This window comes from Taudactylus pleione, unplaced genomic scaffold, assembly GCF_031769625.1.
Source record: "Taudactylus pleione unplaced genomic scaffold, aTauple2 ptg000066l, whole genome shotgun sequence".
Classification (NCBI taxonomy): Eukaryota; Metazoa; Chordata; class Amphibia; order Anura; family Myobatrachidae; genus Taudactylus; species Taudactylus pleione.
In genome coordinates, this window is record NW_028284468.1 from 5,793,310 (window position 1) to 5,815,798 (window position 22,489).

At 44.5% G+C, this 22,489-nt stretch overlaps 1 protein-coding gene across 1 annotated transcript in view; it reads left to right on the plus strand.

The window, feature by feature from the left end:
• Positions 1-22,115, plus strand: part of FBXO36 (F-box protein 36) — an 84,490-nt gene extending 62,375 nt beyond the window's left edge. The window contains exons 3-4 of the mRNA XM_088466589.1: positions 981-1,153; positions 21,310-22,115. Coding sequence (XP_088322715.1) covers positions 981-1,153; positions 21,310-21,537 — 401 coding nt within the window. The 3' untranslated portion in view covers positions 21,538-22,115. The remainder of the gene's footprint in view (positions 1-980; positions 1,154-21,309) is intronic.
• Positions 22,116-22,489: the final 374 nt, after the last annotated feature.

Below are 22,489 nucleotides of genomic sequence, written 5' to 3' on the forward strand. Positions count from 1 at the left end.
AGAATGTAAGCTCTGGATCCCCTCTCCATTCGAGTTGGTACCGGAGCACTTTGCACATGAATGCTGCAGTCTTTTACTGCCTCTGAGCAGCACTGTGTTATGTGTCCACCCCTGCGTATGTGCTGGACCGAGGAGTGTTTAATTCAGCCAGAGGACATCCTGGTAACTAAACATCCACTCTAAGGGGTATAATTACTAAAGTGCGGGTTTATAGAAGTGGAGTTGTTGGCCACAGCAACCAATCAGATTTGAGCTATTATCTTCTAGAAAGTGCTAGATAAATGATAAGTAGAATCTGATTGGTTGCTATGGGCAACATCTCCACTTCTAAAAACCCGCACTATAGTAAATATACCCCTAATTGTCTCCGGGAGTAGACTGTTCAATTACCTTTCATTACTACTGGCTACAGTTGCTATTGGGACTGATTAGTTCCTTGTATGTAATGTGAGTCACCCTATACAAAGAACATTTCTATACTTATATTTTGGTGAAGCTCCACTTACTAATTTCAATTTATCTTAATTTATTACAGTTGCATCTCTAGGCATTACATCATGTTTTATCTGCAGCAGGTGTGTTTTACAAATTATATATAGATATTTTCAATTCTTGAAGCTTGCATGCATTTGTATGATACACATTTTTTAGTACTCAATTGATTATTAGATCATACTTTTGTTATTGGTACAAACTATACCTGGGGATCTTTCCTTATATGCTACATCTATGCTTACACTTGTAGTTAATCTCAATATAGTACCTTATGTAAAATATGTTACTTTGTTGCCATGTTTTATATCTTTATCATATAAGGCACTGCAGAAATTTGCGGTGCCTTATAAATAAATGCTAATAATAATAACAAATTAAAATACACACTGAAAAGGTAAACTCTAATATGTGTTCCCATTGTATTATAATAAGTTTGATTTATAATGGTTATTCCATAAATTTGCATATTTTTTTCTATTCTGTAGCTCAGATTGGCATCATCTTTGGACAGAATATCTTGCAGTATGTGATTAACTTATGCCGAGGGCAGTATGACTTCTTTGAACGTCTCCCTGAACCCTTGATACTGTACATCCTGACCTTTCTGGACCTAGAGGACATTGCTCAGCTCTCTCAGGTGTCTCATACATTTCAAAAGGTAATATGTATTTCATATTGATGTTGAATTTAATTAATATATTAACAAACACAATAGCAGAACCACTCCAAACATATTCCATATCTGCAAATGGAGGAAAATCATCCAATTTTACATAGCTATGATGTATTTCCCAAAAATCGGACAAATTCTCCTAAACACCTGTAAGTAAATAAATTGTCAAGTAATCAGTGTGAGAGCGGAACGTAGTCTGTACTGACAAGGAAATATGTCTGCTCCCTGATCGCCTGCTGTATGTGTCCTAGGCTTCATTATGGCAGGAGGTGAATCTTCAGGGCTGGGTAAATGGTTTACCACTCTCTCTGCGTTCCATTTGGCAGCGGCACTTCATGGGCGCCGTCATCTTGGAACTCCCTCCATTTAGATTCATCAAACAAGAGGTGTGACACTGTGCAGTTCATTCGGCATTAAACTTTTCAATTGTAAGTTAGTGTTGAACCGCGCCCTGGCAATTTGCTGTGCGTCCATACAATCTATACCTATTTTTGAATGTGTGTATCCCAAGCTGTATTTAATATTTTTGGACTTAAGCTGGCCACACATCTAAAGATTATCTTTCCAACCAGCCAACTAGTTGATTGGTTGGAATGAAAATCTGATAAGGTATGGGAGTAACTGATGATCAGCAATTTGTTCCTAAATGCCAGAAAACAGATGAAAATGGTCGTCAGACAAGTTTGTTAAATGTTTGATCCAAACAATTTGTTCAAACAACAGTTTTTGTCCATTTTCCGGCGTTTGGGAGCAAATTGTTGATTGTCATTTGCTTTCATACCTTACCAGATTTTCATTCCAACTAATCAACTAGTTGGCTGATTGGACAGATAATCTTTAGATGTGTGGCCAGCTTTAGGCAGGACATCTTTGGTCCACTAAAAGAGAAGCGATACTATGTGGACTTAGGTCCTCATTCAGACCCGGTTGCAAGCGATGAGCGCTCGCAACCGGGTCAATGTTTAGGCCCTGTGCATGCGCAGCGGCCGCACTGCGTTTGCGCAACCCCCGGAGCGAGAGAGAAGTTCTCTCGCTCCGGAGCTCACTACAAAACGGCCGACTGTCGATGTTGATCGACAGCTCGGCCCGTTTTGTAGATGGGGCGGGGGGGGTGGTTTCACAAACTGAGGCGTTCCTTAAGGAACGCCTGCCGTTTTGTGGGAGGCCGCACTGACATCAGCAGTGATGTCAGTGGGGAGCTTCCTGCTCGATCAGAGCAGGAAGCTCCCTGGGGCTTGCGGATGCCGAGACCCAACCTTAGGGTCTCGTCGCAAGCCGCGATGGTCTTGACCTTTGCGACCATCAACCTGGTCGGTCGCTAAAGCTGTGGGTGGTAACCCACAGCTTAGCTAGCGACCAGGAGGCCGCACTTAAAAATAGAAGCGGCCGCCCTCATTCAGAACGAGCGCTCGCTTCTTGCGAGCGCCTCTGAATGAGGGCCTTAGTATTAGTGAAATCAAACACAAAAAATGGTAAATCTCTGGGAATATCACCCTATATCCAATAGACTCATTTTATACGGGCTGGTATTTGTCATTATCTAAAAAGACTTTGACAATTTGTTATTGCTCACATACAAATGGGGATTTTTTCACTTGTGAAAAGCTCATGAGAATGCATACTCACTTATGCATCTGTAGTATTGTTTGTGTGTACATAATGCGTTTTGTGACACTGTTGTATTACTAGTAAACTAATAAAAGTTACATTTTAGTCCTTTTGAATCTTTCACATACGATAAGAGTGCCCCCAGCATAGAGTCTTCTTTTTCTTTTCTCAATTTGCGCTCTTTTTCTGACTTCGGGGAGCACCACCAACCTGTTATATTTACGCAGTATTTCGTGTCAATACCTGACTTAGATGGCCTCATATTATCTCTACCATCCCCATTCCAGTAATTTTAGACATTTCAGGCATGGTATGCTTTTCGTCTGTCCTGTGCGAGCTCTGTGTTTCTCCCTCCATTTCCTCATCACATAAGCGTCAGTGACCAGTCAAGTTACTTCTATGATTGGGCAGGTTATTTGCACCCTTCCTTGCCTTTGCAGCATTGCCTGATCTTCATCTCTCCCTCTGTGGACTGCTGGTGACGGCTCCTGGTGATTTTGCTACTCAGTTAATTAGTCCAACTCATACAGTGAATCTCCTGTTGCTGCTCATTCAGACTGCAGTATTCCCTCAGTCATTGCTCCAGCAGTGAATCTCCAGCTGCTGCTTAGTTAGACTGGGGCATTCAACTGGTCCGGTGTTTACTGCTTTTGCAAGTTCATCGCCAGTTGCTGCTTATTCTGACTGCAGCATTTACTGCTTCTGACAGTACATCTCCAATTGCTACAATCTCAGGGCTTGATTCAGAGATTAATGGTATAACGGCTCTGCCCTACTGTCTGTGAGGTTCTGGTTTTGTTGTGGACCCGGGGTGGTATAAGGAGCAGACACTGGAGCTGATTTCAAAATAAATGTGGAATTTTTAGTAAGTAGTTTGACAGACATGAAAGTGGCAAAACGGAAAGTCCGGGTTTAGCACTAAGTGCACCTGGGAACTGTAGTGATGCAAATTGGAAAAAGTCCAGGCCTAACCAGTACAGAGTGACAATATGCCCAAACAGGACTACGCACAGTCAATGCTCCCCGCTAGGCACCAGCACCACCGCCAGGCACCCCTGCCACAGCATCCTCACAGGTATCACCCGCCGACCACCATGCCGAGAAACTCTGGTCGTGACACTGTCCAAGTGCAATAATGTCCAACTAAAATGTAAATGCAGCAGGAGGTGTCTGTAGGAAATAGACACCTCCTGGATGCATCTGCGATCTGATAATCACTCTCAGGCGCCCCGCTGTACGTGCTGAGTGGTCCTGGCGGTCACTTCTGGGTGGCTGGTCTCTCCTATATATAGTGGGGTAAGTTGGTTATTTCTTTGTTGTAGGTGTTTAGCTTTGTTGGCTCAATGTGATGTCTTGACAAAGGTGTCTCTGTGCACCGAGACGTCGACATGTTGTTATCTGATGTGATGAATTTATAAACGCGTTTTTTTCTACAAAAGGCCCGGAATGCTATCCTCTCATTTTTGGTATGTGCTAGAGGTTCCCAAACTCCACCATTACAGACCAGGTTTAAGGACATCCATGCTTGAGCACAGGTGCCTTAATTAGTACCACAGTCAATTTGATTTAACCATCTGGGCTCAAGCATAGATATCTTTAAACCTGGACTGTAGTGGCGGAGTTTGGGAACCTCTGGTATATGCATTGAGCAGATTGCCGGCTCATGGATCAGGACACCTGTGCAGTTATTTATTTACCATATAACTCGAGTGCTGGACATAATGGACTATATTACCAGTCAAAAGTTTGACTGGCCTCCACAATCACCCGTCCTAAACCCAACTGAGCTGGTTTGGGATGAGTTGGACGCAGAGTGAGGGAAAAGCAGCCAACAAGTGCTCAGCACCTCTGGGAACTCCTTCAAGATTGTTGGAAAACCATTCCAGGAGACACCTCATGAAGCTGACTGAGAGAATGCCAAGAGTGTGCAAAGCTGTCATCCAAGCAAACGGGGGAGGAATCTTAAATATAAAACCTATTTTGATTTGTTTAACACTTTTTGTTTACAACATATTTCCATATGTGTTCTTCCATAGTTTTGATGTCTTCAGTATTAATCTACTATGTTGAAAATAATTTAAATAAATAAAAACCATTGAATGAGAAGGTGTGTCCAAACTTTTGACTAGTACTATATATATATATATATATATTCCCTATTACTACTCTCTCACTCTATTTCTCTCCCTGTTCTTTGCCATTCTTATCTGTCTCCAACATTTTCCCCGTCTCTCTCTCCACTTCTCCTATTCAGTCTGTTTCTTTCCCTCCTCTCCCCCTTCATATACCCTCCTAGGTACACTCCTGCAGCACCCGCTGTGTAAGTGACTCGCCTCCCCCTGTCCTCAACTCTGCCCATCCTGTAATTTATTCTGCCCAAACCCAATCGACCTCCCTATTTTCTGACTTCTGCTGGTTGTGTAAGACTGCACCACCATATAAAGAGCAATCAATAAACAGGGCTCGCTTGCACCAAACCCCACATTTCAAACAACTTTTCAGTTATTTTCTCCCTCTCTATCGTAACCTCCTCTAATTCCATACAGAAAAGATAAAATAGTTTAGCTATGAAAAGGGACATAGCTGAAGGTTCAGGGTGTAACCATACCTGTAGAATAGATTTACGAGCCACTGCTAATAATAACCATCTGCTAAGTTCTGTTGGGAGGGTGCTAAAAAGCGCCCATGCATGGGTTTTGGGCAGATAATTTACCTAGTGCTTGAACTTGCAGCCAAAATCTACGAATTTAGTGGGAAGAGCCCTAAACAATGGAATCGGTCTGTCTGTGGTTCCCCACTTATAAAGTAATAGAAATAAACATTCCAATAACTGGCCCAATGAGCATACAAAAATAGAGAAGGTGTGCTCATAGTTCAATTTTCTGCTTCGAACCACCAAAGGAGAGAACGCTGAGCTTAAACAGATAACCTGATCAGCTGAATGGAAAGGTGAACGTTGGTCCCGGACCCCTTTTACAGAACTACATTTAAAAAGGTCTAGGGATGTGTAGGTGACACTGTATCGCTTCTACATTTGAGACTATCTTCCAGAGAAGCTTAATGCATAGAAGCCAGATCTCTAGTGAGTCACAATCACTCTGACAATCTCAGAATGCGTGACTCTTTTTTTTTTTCTGACAAGGAAACTCTTTGCAGGTCTGTATCAAATAGAGCAGTGTGTCACAAACTCATTCCTCAGGGAGCACTAACAGTGCATGTTTTCCAGGTCTCCTCACAGAATCACAAGTGAAATAGTTAGCTACACCAGTAGATCTTTTAAAATGTGTCAGCCAATAAGGAATACACCTGTACACCAACTAGGAAAAATAGAAACCATGCACTGTTAGTGCTTCCTGAGGAATGAGTTTGGGAAACACTGAAATAGAGGTCCCAAAAACATCAAACACTGCGATGGAATAAAACTCTATTTTATGAAAGTGTATAATCCTACTCTGAGTGGTTGTGTGGAGGTGGCACTGAAGAATGGACATGTAATATTCCCTTGTGTTAGATGTGTTAGGAAGATATTCAGATCTACATCTCCACACCTGGCTTCTCCTCTCTTCTTGCTTCCATTTCCAGCTGTCTTTCTACCATTTCCACCTTGATGTCCCAGTGGTTTCTGAAACTTAACATGTTTAATGTCGCATATCCACTAGCAGATATTAATGAGCGATTGCACGATTACGACATTGTAATCTTGCAATCGCTCATTAATCGTGCACTATAATGTCGGAGACGACCAGCGATGCACGCTCCCGCTGGTCGTTTCCGACATCAATCATCGGCTGAACATGCCGGTCATTCTGCCGATAACAACAGATTGGCCATGTTCAGGGATGAGGGAGGGTGCCTACACGGAACAACTAATCGTTCAGTGTAGGCACTGCCAGGGATGAGGAACGACGGTACGATTACGATGTTGGAATCGTACTGTCTTTCCATAGTCGCCTAGTGGATGTGCACCTTAAGACTGAGCTCATCTTCCCAGTCTCCTGGATCCCCTCTCCAATGCCTACCACGCCCCCATGATGTCATGCAGAAGGGGCGGGACCACCATCACCTGTAAGAACAGCTCTGCCCCGAGCATACTGAGGATGCTTTGTAGAGCTGTATACAGTGCAATCTGCATTTCTAGAGCATCCGGAGGGACTACAGCAGGGATTCTGGCTGCAGACTCCTCTCTAGCCAGATGCAGAGCCGGGGGGGGGGAGCAGCGACGGAGCTGCCCACAGAGCTCTGTGCTCTATGCGGCATCACCGCTCACACACCCTTAGTTACAGCCCAGCCCCTCTCATTCCTCCTTTTCACTAGCCATTGATAACATTGTAAGCTCTCCGGTCCACAAGTCCGCTATCTAACAGTTATCATTGCCTCTGCACGTTTCTTTAAATCGCACATTATTGCTTTCACCTTAATAATATTTCTAGGATTAGCCCTTTTCTTACCCTGGAGGCAACAAATACTCTAATTCACTAACTGGTCATCTCTCGACTGGACTATTGCAACCTCTTTTTATCTGGCCTACCCAACTCCTGCCTCTTTCCAATCCAATCCATCTTTAATGCTTCAACTCAGCTCATCATTCTTCTCAACTGTATATCAAAAAAGAGTAACAGTTATAATGGCGCTTTGAAATAATAAACAGCAGAATAGTACTCCTCTCTAAATGGGATGGTTCTCCTTTCATGTAAGGTTCAATAATAACAGGAGAGAAAGAAAAAAACACAAGCAATCGTGTAATCCTGTTATATAACAAATAATGTTCAAATAAAGCTCAAATATAAAAGTGTTCAGTCAGGGTTGCCCCCCACACATGTAACTCACAGCTTTACACTAGTATGTAGGCATATCAGAGGTATCTCTTTATGTCAGAATGTAGACCATCACCAAAGGTATGAATTTATTTATTAACAGTTTCTTATATGGCGCAAAATATTCCGTTGTGCTTTACAATTGTAAGCATTAATAGAACAAACTGGGTAATAACAGACAGATATGAATTGAACTTGGGGTAGCCTCCCCCCTCCCCAACCCCCCCACATATCACTCACAGATTCCTGTTGATAATAGTGCACATCACATGGTATCTTTTATGAGATGAAACCAGGACCACTTCCTCATTCGCTTTCAGGGGTTCAATCATACTTGCCTACTTTTAAAAAAGCTTTTCAGGGAGATTGTGAAAGCAGCACCTATGAGGGCGGAGTTAAAGTGGGCGTGTACTGCTAAATCTGAGAGGCGTGTCCTAAACCTGACTTACATCCAAATGTAAACCCAGCCCAAAAGCAGTTAGTAAGATCTGTTTATTGATGAAAACACAATAATACTTTGCAAAAATTCATAGGGATCATTGTGCCTTATAATAACCAATGCAAGGAAATGACACTAATGATCCCATTTGAATGAATATATCTCTGTTTTTTAATATGACAGCTTCATAATGGGGGTAAGGATGAAATGAGGGAGATTGCTAGACTCTTCAGGGAGAGAGGGAGATTGCTACTATTTCAGGGACTCTCCCTGACAATGAGGGAGAGTTGGCAAGTATGGGTTCAATCCAGTATTTTATTGGCACGTGCTGAAGTAATATGTAAGCCTGAGAGCACTACATGCATTTAATAACTGTTCAAAACCAGCTGAGCCAGATAACATATGATGGATTTGTATTAGATGCAGTCCCAGTGACTGCATCTACCTCCCCACTCTATCAGACATTACACTTACTTCTCTTCCCCCTACAGAGTCCAATTCATACTCCTTACTCTCAACTCTAAGGCCAGGTACACATCATAACAATGTGTTTCCCGGTGACGGGGCGATCGACGGAACAACATTACGGCCACTTGTTCACACTGATCAATATAGCGCGCGTCTTCGCGATATATATCGTTCAGTAGCTGCATCCAGAAACATGGGATTGTGCACGATATCTTCTGAGTGACCGTGCAGCACACATCCAACCAGCAGATGTCGTATACAACCCACAGGAGCGCGCAATCAGGCGCCATTTTCCTTGTGACCTGCGTATGCTCTGTAGACTCTGGGCACACTCTAGAGCCCAGAGTCTGCTGGTGTAGCGTTGCACTCAGTGTGCAGCGGGTCGACGGAGAGAGAGGAGGGGGGCCCTGGACAGAGACTACACATGAGTCCCCTCCTCTCCTGAAATGCCCCTGCATATACCCCAATATCTGCTAAAGGATATTGCCAAATTAATACACAGTACACTCACTGTGTTCTTATTGAATTGGTTTGATATTGTGGTAGATTTTGTACATGTTTTATCATTACTTGCCAACTCTCCCTGATTGTCAGGGAGACTCCCTGAAATAGTAGTAATCTCCCTGATTCCCTAAAGAGTCTACTAATCTCCCTGATTGCACCTTACCCCATTATAAAGCTGTTATATACTGTATATAAAAAAAAAATCAGAGATATATACATTAAAATGCAGGGGCATAACTAAGTATTTGAAGGTCCCATAGCAAAAGTTTGTAAGGGCCCCTATGTGCTTATGATACGCCTCTCATATGTGGCAGTACCCACTTTACTGCCGCACTCATAGGTGTTGCTCTGACAATCTCCCTGAAATGCTTTTTCAAAAGTAGGCAATTTTGGTTTATATAGCTGCTTCAGGTGTAGAGGACCAAAAAAAAAATCCTTTGTTTCTTCTTTTAGCCAGGAGGGGGATCTGAATCTCATGGCAAGCACAGTTTTCTCTGCAATCTGTATGATTTACCGCCGGCCTTTTTTTTACCCCCTAACCCTCCCTTATTGCTGCCTAACCCTAACCTCCCTCCCAAGTGCCTAACCCTAACCCCCCTCTAAGTGCCTAAACCTAACCCCCCCTTCCCCGCAGCCTAAACCTAAGTCTTCCGGGGGGGGTGCCTAACCCTAACCTCACCCCCAGGGCTGCCTAACCCCCTTCCTCTAGCCTAGCCTAACCCTAACCTCCCGGGGGGTGCCTACCCCTAAGTCCGCCCGGGAGCCCCTAACCTACCCCCCCCCCCGAGCGGCTGTCTGCGCCCGGCACACCTTCGATCGGTAAGCAGGGTGTTGGGCTCCCGGCATAGGTCTAATGGTAGGCGTCGGGATTTCGACGCCTGTCATTAGTACCCTGCCGGGATTAGACAGTCGGGAAGCCGGCGGTCGGGATTTCGTCTGTCGGCTTCCCGACTGCTTCCTGTTTTCTCTTGCTTCCAGGTTATCAAGAGTAATATGAGTGTAATGACTGGGTGATTCTAGGCTTCCTGCTGCAGCGAACCTAATCTAAATGTTCACAACATAGCAATATACAGCCAAGACTTTTGGCTCGGAATGTGTTAAAGAGATTATTGGCAATCCTGTTGTAGTTCGGAAATACATGAAATCCCCAGGTTAGTTCTGGATCAGACAGCTAAGGGACTTTTGTGGCGAAATTACTATACTGAGCTTTGTTCTGCCCCCTTACACATAATCAGTAGCTTTGAATCATGAGTTAGGAAATCCAAAAAATCCGCCAGGCCAAGGCACCGTTCCTTTGCAAACTGTGATATGTTAAAGGCAGAGCAGCCCGGCATTGAAGCAGAAAACCTGACCACTTTTATTACTCGAATTCATTATCACATATAGAATTAAAAAAAAATAATAAAATATATATATATATATTTATTATATAGCATATATCATTATAGCATGTTTAACATGCTTAGCATATATAAGAATTCTCACTTGCATCACAACGCGTAAGAAACAGACCTACATTTAAAAATAAAATAATGCAATGTACAGTGACACAGTGTGCTCCGACAAAAATATTCACGTAACATTCGCTTTGTTAGGTCTCCTAAACAATGTCTGTTCCTATCTAATTATAATATAATCACTAAAACAAAATCTATGTTGTCCATTGTTTAAAATTAAATTATTATTAATCTATAGATTTGGGTAATTGGGAAGACAGGACGTAATAAAACAGACACATATAGACAAATAAATGTAAACAAAGGGTAGGGTCTCATGAGAGAGAACTACATTCTAATTGGAAGTGGGCTCAACTAATGCTGGGTACACACTGACAGATACATTGGCCGATCAATTGATCGGCCAATGTATCTACTGCCCGTCGGCCAGTGTGTACCCGTGATATGTCGGTGAACGTCGCCGTTCACCGACATATCACATTGGCTGTACTGCACAGCTGATGGACAGATATGTATGCAGACATATCTGTCCATCGGCATGTGTGTACGGGCGGTTTGCAGATCGCCCGTACACACATATCGGCAGCCGCGAGGAAGGGGGTGGGACACGCCCACCGGTCGCCGGGTCTCGCCCCACGGGCGCCGGGACCCGAGGGCACAAGCAGATGATGGCCGTTAAGTGTGTTTGACCAACCATCATCTGCAGATATATCTGTCAGGCGTGTACCCACCTTAAGACCAGAGGAGTGAGTGTGGTTCAGGGTGGAGGTTGGAACAGTTGAGAGGATTACATAATGTGGGTAATATAGGGGGCATTATTATAGGTGAGAGAGTAGGCATTAGTGTGGGCAGTATAGATGTTATAATGATAAGCCTCTGCCCTTGCTACGCCCCTGCATAACCCCCCTAGTCTGAAAACTAACCCTAAATATATAGACTAAACAGCCCTGTCAGCCAAGTCAGAGTTGAATTCACTTGTACTGCTGGCTCGGGCAGTATTTGGGCTCTCCTGGGAGGCTCAGGCGCGCCCGGGCTGTGACCTATGAAGATGCGGCGGCATGACATAGGTCACGTATGCCGTGTTGCACGCCTGCCTGCACACTGCTCCATGGTCTGCACTATGCACAGGGGCATATCTATAATGGGTGCAGGGTGTGCGGGGAACACGGGTCCCTGGGTCCTGGGGGCCCCGCACCGCACACCCTGCACCCATAATATTACTTACCTCTCCGGAGTCCCACGTCTGCGCGGGGGTCCGGCGCTGTAAAACAACTGGAAAATGGCTCCGGTGGCCATTTTCCCGTCATTTGCGCATGCGCAGTACAGGGAAAATGGCCACTGCATTCATTATAGACTGCACAGACTCTAGTGCCCAGAGTCTATAACTCCGGCGCTGGCCGCGCACAGCTCAGTGCGCTGCCGGACGGGGAGGAGGGGGCCTGTGTCAGAGACTACACACGGGCCCCCTCCTCTCTAGAAACGCCCCTGACTATGCACTATGTGTTCAGTCACTTTAGTGTGACTGAGCAACCCCAGCCGATGAGGGACAGGACGGGGATGACAGTGACCCTTCTCAGCTGGTTATTTTATTTTTTTTATGTTTTCTGTGGGGGCCATTGTGTTTTATTTTTTTTCTGTGGGGGCAATGTGTGTGTGTTTGTTTTTCTGTGGGGACCAATATCTGTTTTATTTCTCCCATGGGGGACCGATGATGTGCCTTAGCAATTTTAAAATCTTGTTTGGTGTGCGCGAGTTGAAAAAGGTTGAAAATCACTGCTAAACAAGAAACAGCAAAAGGTATTCCTAGCACTCGGCACATACACAAATATATCTGAAATGAGAGCCAGCTCACCTTGGAGTCACCCCTAGGTTCTCCTAATGGCACTACAGGAACCAGCATGCCCTCCAAACACTGGTACCATCTATGCCTCTCAGAACTCATTGGCTGGCCTTTGTTGGCTTTTTGGGGGTTCCGTGCCCCAGACTTAGACTAAATATTAGGGACCTCCAGTATACAGAGACGCCGAGACGTGGCCTGGAGGCTTAGCCATATTTTTGCAAATATATGCAACTGAGATCTCTTCAAATCTTATTGCTGATTTCATTCCGAGTGATGGGGAATACCTTTTGCTGTTTCTTGTATAGACACAATTCTAATTAAGGGTGTAGTTAGGAATATAAGAGGCCTGCCACTTCTCTTCACTTCCCCACATAGCACCGCTCTGTGACAGCCATGTTTATTAGCCTAGACATCTCTGCTCTTATATGCAGTTTTCCTGCACATTGCAGACAGCCTACACTCTGTGTTCTTAGCACGCAAACACGGATTAGCTCAGGGAAAGCTGTCAGCAGTGATTACAAAGTGAGGCAGTGCCAGTTTGTCAGGAATTTTGCATTATGTGCAGGAAAACATAGTATAAAAGTACAGAATTCCATAGGCTAATAAAAATGGTTGTGCAAAGCCTCAGTAGCCTGAATCTCCCCGAACTTTGTGTGTCCTCAGGCCTCCTGGCATCCTCAATGGTTTCAGTGGCTACTGTTACGCCTTCATTTCTAACCTAATATTTTTATTTGTTATTGAAGTGTAATACTAATCTAACAGGACATTATCTTGGGGCTGTAAATCAGAGGTAAGGGATGTATGGGACAAAGGGCGGTATTCAATTAGTTTCGCACCCGCGATAAAGTTCCGCCTGCCGGACTTTTCGCCTACATCGCGTCTTTTGGCCGCGGAAACTTATTGTGTGCTTGCCCGCTATTCGCCATATTCAGTTCCAAAAAACGCGAAAACGGCGACACGCTAAGTCAAAGCAGGTGGAGAGTGGTGTCAGAATCGGCAAAATCAGCCTGAACCCCCAAAAAGATGCAGAAACATTGGGGATCAATATAGTAGTGCCCGATTAGTCCTAATAAAACTGTTTGGGGTACTTAAGTTGGTACAATTGCCTCTAATTAGCGTCTTTGCAGAAGTGGTGAAGAATGGCATAAAGCAGTATTTTTTGGAGAAAATATTGTCCTGGCAAATTTGGGGTACCTGAAAATGGGCGCTAGCATCTTTTAATGTCTCTAAAGTGAAATTTTAACAAAAGTGAAATTCCTCCGTCATAAATGCACCTGCAATCCCAAAAACACTGGACCCCTTCTTAGAGCACCCCCAGAACCTTATTTCGCTAGTTTTGGAATTTGTCCCCCCACTTTGTTCTTTTTCGCCCCCAAAATTAAAGTACTTTTTTGGGGTGTCCTTAAGTTTTTTCTGGATTGTTTTGACGCAGTTGTCCTTGGGGGGCTGTCCCAAGGGTTCTGAGTGGTTTCCCCACGTTTGCTCTCCTAAATAAAAATGTTGCACTTCTTTTCTCCTGCTATTCAGAGGCGAATCTTTTTCCCCTATTACATTGCATTGACTTTCCGCATATGCGAAAAGCGGGTGGAATTGAATACGGAGATAGGTTTCCGACAGGCAAAAAGACGCAATCGGCGATACTTTTTCGCGGATCTCGTCTTTTCGCGTCTCATTGAATACGGCCCATAGTTGGGAATGGGGTATAATTAACGGGACCAAAATTATAACACATACACAGCTTGCATAGAGGGGTGACATATAACTCTGTATAAATCCTTACCCTGTTCATTGACAATTAAGCAAATACATTTAAGTGGTTACGGTCCCTTTAACCATTACTATGTGCTTGTGCATTCCTTGATAGATGTTCTGCAGCTGAATCTCAGTTGGCTGTGGTCCACCTCACTCAAGGTTTCTCTGGGACTTTCTTGGCATTAACTCCCAAACCAGTTACTGAAAATCTGTCCCATTAAGTACTGTAGGAAGAAATTTTACTTATGCCTCATTAAAGAAAACTCCAGCTTAACATACAGTTCTAAGTAATCCCTATTCTGCTTTCCCAATTTGTACTTGCTGCTTGGTGCCTGTTACTTATGACTTCTGTCTTAGCTATTCCCATCCCACTGCATTATCACCAGGTCTTGTAAGTCAGAGCCTGGTAAACGTATAAACTGTCCCAGAATGGCTTCCGTACACAGACATTGCTATGTTCAGGATGTGTGATCCTCTTGCAAATGTACAGCCCTGAATTAGGGCTGAATTAGTCACTATAGTCATACATGCTTATTTTGGACTGAGAGTTCTGTAGTTGGTTCCCCTCAAATGCGTGGACTCGCAGAGCTTTTCAGACTTGTGAAGAAGGTAAGTTTTGCACCTTATGGTACATAGATGGTACAAAGCAGAAATATCAATGTAAAGTTACTTTTAGAATGTAAAATACAGTCAGCCTTGTAGGTATTTATATACACAAGGCGTAGTTTAGAGCAAAGGTTCCTAAACGCGGTCCTCAAGGCTCCCCAACAGTTCAGGTTTTAGAGATATCCATGGTTGAGCACAGGTGGCTTAATTATTACCTCAGTCAATTTGATTTAACCATCTGTGCTCAACCATGGATATCTCTAAAACCTGAACGGTTGGGGAGCCTTGAAGACCAATATGAACATTTTTGGATAAAGACAAATGTAGAACATTACTCCGCTTGTCCCTGCAAGTCTTTGAGAGTGTAGATAATTTGTTAATGTAGTAAATTCATGTTCATTGGGTTGTGCTGAGTATAAGGATATAGGGGTCCAGAATGGAATCCTGAGCTTTAAGAATTGGCTTCTAAACATTTTCTGTGGCTAATGTTTGCAGAAACAATTCAGTGATCCACAAAGTTGCAAGGTTCGTGGAAAAGTTGAAGAAATAGTGGTAACATCTGGGAAAGTAAATATAAAATTGATCTTCAACATTAAATGACAGCATCAAAATATAAAGAAGAAACTTGTGAATTTTCCACACAAAAAAACAGATGATGTTAGATGCACTATAACATAATGTAATGTTTCTATAATTTATGTTTCTATTATTTTAAAGTTACATTCCATTCCCAATTCAGCATAAAGATAGCTGCTCCAACACTCCTCATCCCCATTCCCAGCAGAACAGATACATGCCCCAATGCTCATCTTACCCAGTTTCAGTACAAGAACAGATACACAGTACTCTTCCCTAATTTCCAGTAGGAAGACAGACATATGTCCCAACACTCCTCTTCCCCCAATTCCAGCAGAAGGAGAGATACATGCACCAACACTCCTCATTCCCCATTTCCAGCAGGAGAGATATATGCTCCAACACTCATCTTCCCCCAATTCCAGCAGAAGGAGAGATATATGCTCCAACACTCATATCCCCCCAATTCCATCAGAAGGAGACATACATGTCCTAACACTCCTCTTCCCCCTTTCCAGCAGGAGAGATATATGCTCCAACACTCATCTTCCCCCAATTCCAGCAGAAGGAGAGATACATGCACCAACACTCCTCATTCCCCATTTCCAGCAGGAGAGATATATGCTCCAACACTCATCTTCCCACAATTCCAGCAGAAGAAGAGATATATGCCCCAACACTCCTCATTCCCCATTTCCAGCAGGAGAGATATATGCTCCAACACTCATCTTCCCCCAATTCCAGCAGAAGGAGAGATATATGCTCCAACACTCATATCCCCCCAATTCCATCAGAAGGAGACATACATGTCCTAACACTCCTCTTCCCCCTTTCCAGCAGGAGAGATATATGCTCCAACACTCATCTTCCCCCAAATCCAGCAGAAGGAGACATACATGCCCTAACACTCCTCTTCCCCCTTTCCAGCAGGAGAGACATATGCTCCAACACTCATCTCCCCCCAATTCCAGCAGAAGGAGAGATATATGCCCCAACACTCCTCATTCCCCATTTCCAGCAGGAGAGATATATGCTCCAACACTCATCTTCCCCCAATTCCAGCAGAAGGAGAGATATATGCTCCAACACTTATATACCCCAATTCCATCAGAAGGAGACATACATGCCCTAACACTCCCCCTTTCCCCTTTTCCAGCACAAGAACAGATACATGCCCTAACACTCCTCTTCCCCCTTTTCCAGCACAAGAACAGATACATGCCCCAACACTCCTCTCCCCCTTTTCAGAGCACAAGAACAGATACATGCCTTAACATTCCTCTCCCCCTTTTCCAGCACAAGAACAGATACATGCCCCAACATTCCTCTCCCGCTTTTCCAGCATAAGAACAGATACATGCCCCAACACTACTTTCCCGCTTTTCCAGCACAAGAACAGACACATGCCACAACACTCCTCTCCCCCTTTTCCAGCACAAGAACAGATACATGCCCCAACATTCCTCTCCCGCTTTTCCAGCACAAGAACAGATACATGCCCCAACACTCCTCTCTTGCTTTTCCAGCACAAGAACAGATACATGCCCCAACACTCCTCTCTTGCTTTTCCAGCACAAGAACAGATACATGCCCCAACACTCCTCTCCCCCTTTTCCAGCACAAGAACAGATACATGCCCCAACACTCCTCTCCCCCTTTTCCAGCACAAGAACAGATACATGCCCCAACACTCCTCTCCCCCTTTTCCAGCACAAGAACAGATACATGCCCCAACACTCCTCTCCCCCTTTTCCAGCACAAGAACAGATACATGCCCCAACACTCCTCTCCCCCTTTTCCAGCACAAGAACAGATACATGCCCCAACACTCCTTTTCCCCCCTTTCCAGCACAAGAACAGATACATGCCCCAACACTCCTTTTCCCCCCTTTCCAGCACAAGAACAGATACATGCCCCAACATTCCTCTCACGCTTTTCCAGCACAAGAACAGATACATGCCCCAACACTACTCTCCCCCTTTTCCAGCACAAGAACAGATACATGCCCCAACACTCCTCTTCCCCCTTTTCCAGCACAAGAACAGATACATGCCCCAACACTCCTTTTCCCCCCTTTCCAGCACAAGAACAGATACATGTCCCAACATTCCTCTCACGCTTTTCCAGCACAAGAACAGATACATGCCCCAACACTACTCTCCCGATTTTCCAGCACAAGAACAGATACATGCCCCAACACTACTCTCCCCCTTTTCCAGCACAAGAACAGATACATGCCCCAACACTCCTTTTCCCTCCTTTCCAGCACAAGAACAGATACATGCCCTAACATTCCTCTCATGCTTTTCCAGCACAAGAACAGATACATGCCCCAACATTCCTCTCCCGCTTTTCCAGCACAAGAACAGATACATGCCCTAACACTACTCTCCCCCTTTTCCAGCACAAGAACAGATACATGCCCCAACACTCCTTTTCCCCACTTTCCAGCACAAGAACAGATACATGCCCCAACATTCCTCTCACGCTTTTCCAGCACAAGAACTGATACATGCCCCAACACTATTCTCCCGCTTTTCCAGCACAAGAACAGATACATGCCCCAACACTCCTTTTCCCCCCTTTCCAGCACAAGAACAGATACATGCCCCAACATTCCTCTCACGCTTTTCCAGCACAAGAACAGATACATGCCCCAACACTACTCTCCCGCTTTTCCAGCACAAGAACAGATACATGCCCCAACACTACTCTCCCCCTTTTCCAGCACAAGAACAGATACATGCCCCAACACTCTTTTCCCCCCCTTTCCAGCACAAGAACAGATACATGCCCCAACATTCCTCTCACGCTTTTCCAGCACAAGAACAGATACATGCCCCCAACACTACTCTCCCGCTTTTCCAGCACAAGAACAGATACATGCCCCCAACACTACTCTCCCGCTTTTCCAGCACAAGAACAGATACATGCCCCAACACTACTCTCCCCCTTTTCCAGCACAAGAACAGATACATGCCCCAACACTCCTCTCCCGCTTTTCCAGCACAAGAACAGATACATGCCCCAACACTACTCTCCCGCTTTTCCAGCACAAGAACAGATACATGCCCCAACACTACTATCCCGCTTTTCCAGCACAAGAACAGATACATGCCCCAACACTCCTCTCCCGCTTTTCCAGCACAAGAACAGATACATGCCCTAACATTCCTCTCCCTCATTTCCATTAGAAAGACAGAAACTTATCCTAACACTTCTCTTCCCCAACACTTAATAGAAGGACAGATACATGTTATCCTAACACTCCTCTTCCCCCAAATCCAGCAGAAAGACAGAAACGTTTTCCAGTCTCTTTAGTATTCTATATTACGCCACTTTGACATTTGTGCCTAAAGCTACCCATACACGGTGCGGTATGCACCTTGGGACGCGACGGCTGATCCGATGGCCAACACATTGGACGGTCCCCACACATGGAGCGATCTGCTGCCCGACCACCCGGCACCCACCTCCCCCACCCGCATAGCGCTGCTTGAGATCATACATCGCATCCCCAGATCAAGTGAGAATGCAGTAAGATCTGGAGGTGCGATGTACGACTCCACGGGAGCGCGCACTGGCCGATATCATGCCCACACACAGTACCATATAGCAGCAATATCATACCAATCCGTCGGATCGGCTGCTATATCGCACCGTGTATGGGCACCTTTAGACACACAATTCCCCAAATGTAGCCGTATATTTGAAGTATAGATGATCATATTGACAGAAGCAGTTACAGTTGAGGCAGTTACGGTACATGTACAGTGCATCCGGATAGTATTCACAGCGCTTCACTTTTTCCACATTTTGTTATGTTACAGCCTTATTCCAAAATGTAATAATTTCATTTTTGTCCTCAAAATTCTACACACAATACCCCATAATGACAACGTGTAAAAAGTTTTTTTTGAGATTTTTGCAAATTTAATGAAAAAAAAAAAACCACTAAGAAATCACATATACATAAGTATTCACAGCCTTTGCTCAATACTTTGTTGATGCACCTTTGGCAGCAATTACAGCTTCAAGTCTTTTTGAATATGATGCCACAAGCTTGGCACACCTATCTTTGGCCAGTTTCGCCCATTCCTCTTTGCAGCACCTCTCAAGCTCCATCAGGTTGGATGGGAAGCGTCGGTGCACAGTCCTTTTCAGATCTCTCCAGAGATGTTCAATCGGATTCAAGTCTGGGCTCTGGCTGGGCCACTCAAGGACAATCACAGAGTTGTCCTGAAGCCACTCCTTTGATATCTTGGCTGTGTGCTTAGGGTTGTTGTCCTGCTGAAAGATGAACCGTCGCCCCAGTCTGAGGTCAAGAGTGCTCTGGAGCAGGTTTTCATCCAGGATGTCTCTGTACATTGCTGCATTCATCTTTCCCTCTATCCTGACTAGTCTCCCAGTTCCTGCCGCTGAAAAACATCCCCACAGCATGATGCTGCCACCACCATGCTTCACTGAAGGGATGGTATTAGATTGGTGATGAGCGGTGCCTGCTTTCCTCCAAACATAACGGCCTGGCATTGACGCCAAAGAGTTCAATCTTTTGCTTCTCAAGGTCTGAGAGTCCTTCAGGTGCATTTTGGAGTGGCTTCCATCTGGCCACTCTACCATACAGGCCTGATTGGTGGATTTCTTCAGAGATGGTTGTCCTTCTTGAAGGTTCTCCTCTCTCCACAGAGGAATGCTGTAGCTCTAACAGAGTGACCATCGGGTTCTTGGTCACCTCCCTGACTAGGGCCCTTCTCCCACGATCGCTCAGTTTAGATGGCCGGCCAACTCTAGGAAGAGTCTTGGCGGTTCCGAATTTCTTCCATTTACGGATGATGGAAGCCACTCTGCTCATTGGGACATTCAAAGCAGCAGATATTTTTCTGTACCCTTCCCCAGGTTTGTGCCTCGAAACAATCCTGTCTTGGAGGTCTACAGACAATTGCACACTGTCCACAAGTGTGGGACCTTATATAGACAGGTGTATGCAGGGCCGCCACCAGAAATTGTGTGGCAGCCCCTGGTACTAATAAAATAGGCAGGGCCTCCCTGGGCAGGGAAGGCTGAACCTTATTGGGGGGGGGGAGGCACAGGGGAGGGAGGGCTGTTAGTAGTAGGGGAGAGGCAGAGGGCAGGGAAGGCTGTCTGGACTTGGGCGGGGGGGGCGGACGCGCAGTGAAAGGCTACTGCATACTATGTACTTACCTATGTACTGACTTCAGCTGCTCCGGAGAGAGCGGGGGCTCGGGTTGCAGGACCGCAGCAGTGCAGTTATGCACCGGCAGCCAGCTAGAGAGCGTCGGTGGAACTTCAAATATGGCACTGACCGCGAGCCAATCACAGCTTGCGGACCGGCAGCCAATCAGGAGCGGCTGCTGCTGATTGGCTGCTCGCAGGACAACCAATCAGGAGCGGCCGCTTCTGATTGGTTGTCGTTCAGCAAGTAGCCAATCAGGAGCGGCCGCTCCTGATTGGCTGCCGTTCCGCGAGCTCTAATTGGCTCGCAGCTGGCAACGTATTTGGAATGCTGCCTGCGCAGCGCTGAGCCTTCTCTCTGGATGCCGCTATAATCCATTAATGCTGACATCCGGGCCCCCTCTCTCTCCGGGCCCGGGACTACAGGCCCGGCAGTCCCCCCTGATGGCAGCCCTTGGTGTATGCCTTTCAAAATCATGTCCAAACAACTGAATTTACCACAGGTAGACTTGAATTAAGCTGTAGGAACATCTCAAGGATGATCACTGGAGACAGGGTGCACCTGAGCTCAATTTTGAGCTTGATGGCAAAGGCCGTGAATACTTATGTACATGTGATTTCTTAGTGTTTTTTTTTTTATATTAAATTTGCAAAAATCTCAAATAAACTTTTTTACACGTTGTCATTATGGGGTATAGTGTGTAGAATTTTGAGAACAAGAATGAATTTATTCCATTTTGGAATAAGGCTGTAATATAACAAAATGTGGAAAAAGTGAAGCGCTGTGAATATTTTCCGGATGCACTGTACATCTCTTTATACCATTGTACATAAAGAATTGAAAGATCAGCAATTTAACAGTGTTAATATTTTTTCCTAACAGATCTGCAATTCGGAAAGACTATGGGAACAGATTGTGGCGAGATCCTGCGACAGGGTCACCCCAGAGATGAGGTCTCTTGCTCAGGACATGGGCTGGAAGCAATTCTTCTTCACTAACAAACTGCAACTTCAGCTCCAGCTCCGCAGATGGAGAAAGAGACAGGAAGACAGTCAGGACACCCTCCTCAGACCGGATGAGCCTTTGGCAGAGAGGCCAGTACAGCAATAGGCTAAGTAGACCACGTACCAGTTACAAGAAGCTATGACCTACACAAGTAGATAAATCCAGGCCATATATATATATATATATATATATATTTATGGACAATTAGCATTGTAATATAAGTCAAAATAACTTGTGGCCCTCTTACATAGCCAGCTAGTACAGCTTAATAGACTTAGGTGCTAGACAATAATAATAAAAAATAAAAAAAAAAAGTAAAAATTAAAGATTCCTATAAGTCTGGTCATGTTGTGCCAACCTTCACCATGCATAAACCATTTCTCATTAGATTGTTACTTGTTTAAATGTAGTATAGATAGACAGGCATTACCAATGCAATTAAGTAGGAATTAGGCATTACCAATGCAAATAAGCAGGAATGAAAAATACGGTTTACCAGAGTTTACATATTTATTTTTGTATTGCCAGAAAGTTACTAAACCTGTAGAGCCAGTACCAATATTTGGTATCATATTCTATTAAGGGAGGAAGCACAGAGCCATCTAATGACTAAGAATATGATTGGTCTTACAGCTGACTTTTGCCATATGCTCTGAATTGAAAGGTTTTACTTTTTGTACTCTTTAATTTTGATGCAATAAAATGAAAATAAAATAGTTATTTGTAATGTTATCTATGACATGGGACAATAATAGAAGAACGTTACTGAAGCTGAACCATTAAGTTGACATTTGACACAAATCCTCTTCTTGTCAGTGTGTGGATTTCCTCATTTGGTTCCTCTAAACCTGGGTTATCATTGATAAAATGTCAGTAGTGTGTTATATTAGTTTTATTATATATTTAACACATGACAAGAAGATAACTCTCCATTTCTCTTCTTCACTTTGAGTATTGTAAGTAACCCCAAATCATGCTAACCAGGACAAATAGCATTTGTGTAATACGATATTAAATAATGATATACAGGTGTGACAGGGATTGACGCAGTCTTTGC